At 28.6% G+C, this 6,111-nt stretch overlaps 1 protein-coding gene and 1 long non-coding RNA gene across 2 annotated transcripts; one reads left to right on the forward strand and one right to left on the reverse strand.

Annotated features, from left to right (window-relative positions):
* Positions 1-709: 709 nt before the first annotated feature.
* Positions 710-1,847, reverse strand: LOC124831987 (uncharacterized). Its single transcript, XR_007028308.2, has 4 exons — positions 1,816-1,847; positions 1,564-1,689; positions 1,399-1,466; positions 710-1,198 (listed from the first exon to the last, which is right to left on the reverse strand). It is a non-coding gene; the product is annotated as an uncharacterized LOC124831987 (long non-coding RNA).
* A 1,468-nt stretch (positions 1,848-3,315) lies between these two features.
* LOC148205302 (bifunctional D-cysteine desulfhydrase/1-aminocyclopropane-1-carboxylate deaminase, mitochondrial-like) lies at positions 3,316-5,350 on the forward strand. The gene is made up of 3 exons (XM_088102948.1): positions 3,316-3,379; positions 3,681-3,778; positions 4,976-5,350. Exons 2-3 carry the CDS (start codon positions 3,702-3,704, stop codon positions 5,178-5,180), a joined length of 282 nt encoding a protein of 93 aa, XP_087959074.1. The 5' UTR covers positions 3,316-3,379; positions 3,681-3,701; the 3' UTR covers positions 5,181-5,350.
* Positions 5,351-6,111: the final 761 nt, after the last annotated feature.

Raw genomic sequence — 6,111 nt, forward strand, 5'->3', positions numbered from 1 at the left:
GCATCCACATTAAACCAAAAGTAAATAATTACCTTGTTTGATGGAAGACGAATCCTAATTGCGAAAGTAAATAATCACCAACCACTCCAGCCAAAACAATGCTGAAGAAGATGAAATTCAACCTTCTGCTCTTGAAGCTTCTTTCCCGTTGTTGCTCTTCACCCTTGAGATCACTCGAGTCACAACAATCGCCAAAGCAAATCGATCGAACATGAACCCTAATTTCTTTCACTCGAGCCATAGCAATCGCTAGCTCAACCTCTACTTAACGTTGTTCGTTTTTTAGGACGACAAATTATGTTTTCCTAAAGGATAAGGAGCAAAAGGTATCTTAGTTTGAAAGAGAGACTAAAAATAAAATTGCTTGATATTTTAGGGACTAAAATCATATTTAACTTTTTTAGATATTATGCAATATTATTGTGAATACAAAAAAAATAATGAAATATAAACCGCTTCAATAATTTTGAAAATCATAAAAAACAGAAATATTTGGTACAAAAACATTATAAAAAAGAAAAAATTATGAAATAAAAAATGAAAAATGAAATATTATTATAATTTAAAATTCATTAACAAAAAAAGGGAAATATAAATATATTTCAAATAAGTAATTAAGAAAATAAATCATGTATTATTTACAACACAAATATAAACTTTGATAAAAATAAATAAACATTAAAATAATAAAACTTAACCGAAGTGGAAGAGAAATTTTATTTAATAATAATGGAATAATATGTAAAATAATTGTTGAACAGTTTTAAAATGGTTACTTGAAACATTACTATATTTTTAAAACTATAAAAGAATTTAAAATAATAATAATAGAAAATATGTTAAAAAAACTATAATAATAACTGGTGTTATGTTATTTGAGAAATTGGAGTTCAAGAACATTTTTCTAATAATTAATTATCTTTTCTGTTTTCTTTAATTCTTCTTTTTGCAGGCCATACAGAGTAATTGACGAAATCGTGATAAACCTTACTAGCTTGAAACAAGATTGTGATTATCAATATATAAGATCATAATTAAATAAGGTAAAAGAAATTACTAAAAAGAAAAAGAAGACAAGGAAAGAAAGAAGCCACAAGAAAATATAGTAAAAGAGACATGTTTTCTTTCTGGAAACCAAATGTAACCTCTGTTTTTCTGGGTCAATGGTCTGGTTCGATAATATTATGTTTCTCATGTTCTGAAAAAAATAAAGTCGTGTATCGGTAATTGACGAAGGAACATAAAACCATCAAGTTCAAAGAACAAGCACTCGTTCATAAATATCAACAAAACTTGCATATATCAATAGAAAGAGATGGAAAAATGGCAAATATAAACACAGATTAGAATATAAACAAGAAACATTGCAAATGGCAGAGGAAGATTAGAAAATGTTACATGAACAGAGTTGAGGGAGGCATGCGACTTCAATCCAGAATCGGCAAGAAGGAAGAGACAGATATTCTCTGATTAAACAAGTTTAGATTAAAGAAAGTCATACATAGTACAAGACCAAAAAACAATCTCAGTGAGAATTTACAGTAGAATGTTGATAATGCTTACCAATAGAAGAATCTGAAAATTGAACCCAATTTTCAATTCTACACAGCCAAATACCGTAGTTTCACAGCCATGAAACAGCAGAATGTAGACTATGTTTGGCAAGAATGATTGAGACACAGAAGAAAACTAAGACAAAATCAAAAGATGGGTTAAATCAGGTCAAAGAATTTATCAAGAAAAACATAAACTCTGAAAATAGCAGAATCGAAAAAGAAATAGAAAAAAAAAGAGAAAGAGTGTAGGAAGACGCACAGAAGAGAGAAAAGGATGAGCGTTGTCTTTGCTCTGTGGTGGTGAGAAGTGTAATGAGACACTGTTATTTAAATACACAGAACTCTATTTTACCGCCAAATATTAAATTGTTTTGTTTCTCGCGCTTCATACTTCAATTTTAATTTAAATCGCAAATTAAAATTAGATCTTCGTCTATTAAATGATCATTTAATGCAAATAAATTTACTGAAGATATGATTGAAATATTTTTTTTAAACTAATAACTCATCTGCCTCTTAAAGATATGGTTAAAAGAAAGGATTAATTAAATTTAAAAGATATAGTAGTATTTTTATTCAAAAAATATGTAATGTAGAAGGTTGAAGTTTTTTTGTTCTTTATTTTTAACTCAAGGGTTAGTATTTTCTTTTCTTAGTTTTTTTTTGTCTTCTAGGATTGAAAAGCTTTTTGTTTTTTAATATATTAAACAATTTCATATTGTTTAAAAATTAAACTAAGAAACAATTTAAATTTAAATGCATTTTTTATATGTCTTTCAAAGAATAGTGAAAAAACTTTGAATTCAAAACAAATTATATTTTTATTCCATATAAAATGTTTGTAAAATCTTCATAGTTGTCTTTTAGTTTTGTTAGTAATAATATAGAAAGTAAAAAACTACTTTTGATACTTTATTTTATAATTGATTTTATTAAACTATTTTAAAATGTATAAAATAATTATCATTGAGCCATTGAAGCGTAATAAGATTGAAAACGTATATGACAAGGTAGGGGAGATAGTGCGTTATTCTCTTTACATTTTATTCAGGGTCTTAATTAATAAAAATTAGTTAAGCAAATCGATAAAATCAATAGGAGTTAACTTTGTAATTTATTTAAACGTGAATTTTAATTCAAGCTATTAAAGAAGTAAAATGGATAAAAGAATAAAGTCCGCTGAGATTTGAAAGTAATGGATCGTGTCTCTTTCCAGTGCAATTATTTAGGGCCAAATTTATCACTTTCAATCCTTTTTTTTTAGCATTTATTTATTATGAAGCTATTTTTGGTTGATATACTTTTAAAATTGTAATTATTTTGAAAAGGAATTATAATTTTTTAAGAAAAATTACCACATATCTTGAAAACTACTAGTGTGTCTTTTGCTTGAATTTTAAATTTCGAATATGAAAAAAAGAAAGAAGTAATCCATTTCAAACTTCCAATTCGAAAACCACGTGGCCCCTTTTGAATAAAGACTGCACAGTCACCTTTCTTTGAAAACATTCATCGACAAAAAGCAAATTAGTCCATATTATTTTATTGCTTGATTCTTTGAATAAATGAACTTTATGAATAATAATATATAACATCGACCCCCCTATGTTTAAATAATAATATTATTAATAATAAACCAATTTAAATTTATTTTGCCTTGCATTATCAGCATATCACACCACACAAAGCTATATAATCTCAGACAAAAAGTGGCTATTATGAGTGAAAAGTAAAAGTCTGCATGTAAATCAGGCATNGCTCAAGGTTTGCTTGATGGACTCGATGCTGGTGTTAACTCGAGAGATATTGTCCACATTCAAAACGTGAGTGTCTTGGTATTTTTTCTGGTTGGTAAGATTTATAAGAATTCGTTGGAGAAAGTAAGTAAAACATGGTACTTTTCATGGTCTAGCTGTTTTTTTTTTGTTTTTAAGCTCTATTTAAATTGGACAATACCTTATCTAAAGGGGAAAAGAGTACAGACTAATGGATGATAAACTCCCGGAGAGCTAACATGCGTGACGTCTGTCTGTACAATCACATTCAATTATGATATGGAAAACTTGATTCTTTATCTTGGTTTAAATGCTTTATAATTGATAATGAAAATTTAATTGTTCACAGGCCAAGGGTCTTGGCTATGCAATGAATACATCTGAGGAGCTTAATTTTGTAAAAGATGTTGCTGCGGCTACTGGTGTTATTCTTGACCCAGTATACAGGTATTTATTTGTTCCGCAGATTGTACACTGTCAAATTGTTTTGTATATGGGTCTATTGGCACAGACTTTTAGGATGGAAAAATAAGAAGCAAAAATTAAATGATTTTTTCTTAAAATTAGCTTATGTAAGTTAATTTATATAAGTTTTGTCATATAACTTCTCTATTTTTACTCTATTGAACAAATAATTTTATATTTCTTCTTAAAGTCCCTCTGAAGAAGTTTGTCATGTAACTTAGTTTTTACTTTTTAACTTGTTTGAACTAATTTCAATTTATACAAAAATTTCATTTCGTTTTTCTTATTTTTTCTCTTCTTAAAGTCCTCGTGAAAGATTTTGTTCAAAAAGACTCTCAATAACGAAATTACTTTGTACATTTACGTGAATCTCATGTTCACATTGTTAGTCCTCTAATTTGAAAATAGCATTTGGTCTCCTTATTTAAAAAATATGTAATTTTGGATTAATCCTCAATTTTGTCTGTATTTATTTATTTTATCTCAATTTAATTAACTAAATCATTTTTTTAATGATACCTCTTTGAATATGTTAGCTCTAGAGTTTAAGGAACCAAAATAATAGAAATGAAACATATGAAAGTAGAAAGTTGGACCAAAATTAAGGATTTTCTAAAATAGGAAAATCAAATGTTTTTATATTAAAATAGAGGATCAAAATTGCAGACTAACCAAAATAGGGGACCAAATACGTACTTAGACCAAATATGTACTTAGACCAAAAAGTTATTACTAAAAGGTGGTGCTATTATTTGACAGGCATCATAGACACATGTAGTTTACATTTATAATCAGGTAATGGCTAATCGTTAATACTCAAGAGATAAAATAATCCTATATAAAAATGTTTGTGAATTTATAAAAACTTGAATCTATAATACTAAAACTCACGGGCCTTGCTTGTTATCAAACGTGTAGTGTACCATTCATTAATCCTTGTATCACCTATATGAGAAAGTATTGAATGTTCTCTTGCATTTTTTAGGGTATTAAGTTTTTTGCCTTTCGTTTAGTACTCATTTTTAATTCCTTTACATGTACCTCAAGTGAATTCCTCTGCATATTCCAAACTTGAAAGGAAAAAAAAAATCTTTTTATGAAAATTACACAAGTGAATGTTATTTATTGAATATTGCCAAGTTTAGTTAACTTCATATTCTGTTGGTAATACCCTCTCAGCGGGAAGGCTGCTTATGCAATGGTGAAAGATATGTTGGAAAATCCAAAGAAGTGGGAAGGGAGAAAGATCCTCTTCGTACATACTGGTGGCCTCCTAGGATTGTATGACAAGGTTGATCAGTTGGCTTCTATTGTGGGGAATTGGCAGCGAATGGATGTTAATGAATCTGTTCCTAGGCAGGACGGCATCGGAAAGATGTTCTAGAAAACCCTGACAGCATATATATTTTGTAGTGTCTTTGCCTTAGTAAGTTGTATACTTGTTTTTAATAGTCATGCACATAATTTATCCTGCTTGAACTTACAACATGATAATAAACTTCTGCGAACAGAAGTGGCAACAAATCAAGCTTGTTGTGATTAATTCTTGTTTTACATTAGAGCGTAATTAGAATATATGTTCTCAATTTGAAAATACAAAGAAATTGGAAATTTTTCTATACATGTATTAAATGTATAAAGTTTTGTATAATGAAAGCTAATTTGATGTGTAGAGTAATTGAATGCATATAATCCTAGACTTTGCTGGGCATAACCGCTGGGGGAGCAAAAGGAGGTGAAATATGGCAATGGATGGCATCTTAGACCATGTGTTGATACTTTTGCCTGAGATATTGTCCAAATAGAGATGAGGACATTATTAAATCATTTATATAATTGTAAGATGTGTGCACGGTAAGTTATATTTAAGTATTTTCTAATAAGTGGAATACGATGAAATAGGTTTAATAGTTTTTTTGTTCCTATGATTTATCTTTTAATTGTCATTATTTTTTTTGTTTAATTTAGTTGTTTTCTTAAAAGCAAATTGACATAGTTTCTCCTTTGATAGTACGATACTATCATAATGACACGCAAATAGGGAAAAACATTCCATTATTTAAAGTTGACTTTTTAATAAAGATGTTTATATATTTTACGTAAAACTATCGGATATACACAGTTCTTGCAACTAAGTCACCAGCTACTACACGAACTCATCTGAAATGAAGCAGCTACTAACGCTGACCATCTATTGACTCCAGTGTGGTTGAATAAGGTAATTAAAAGGAGAAAGGACGTAATGTAAATGTGCAACTGCTGACAGCAAATAATTTTAATACGATCCAAGTTTGAACAATAACAATTAACTCATT

The sequence above is a fragment of the Vigna umbellata genome, chromosome 1 (genome assembly GCF_029865625.1).
Source record: "Vigna umbellata cultivar VRB3 chromosome 1, Vumbellata_1.0, whole genome shotgun sequence".
NCBI classification, from domain to species: domain Eukaryota; kingdom Viridiplantae; phylum Streptophyta; class Magnoliopsida; order Fabales; family Fabaceae; genus Vigna; species Vigna umbellata.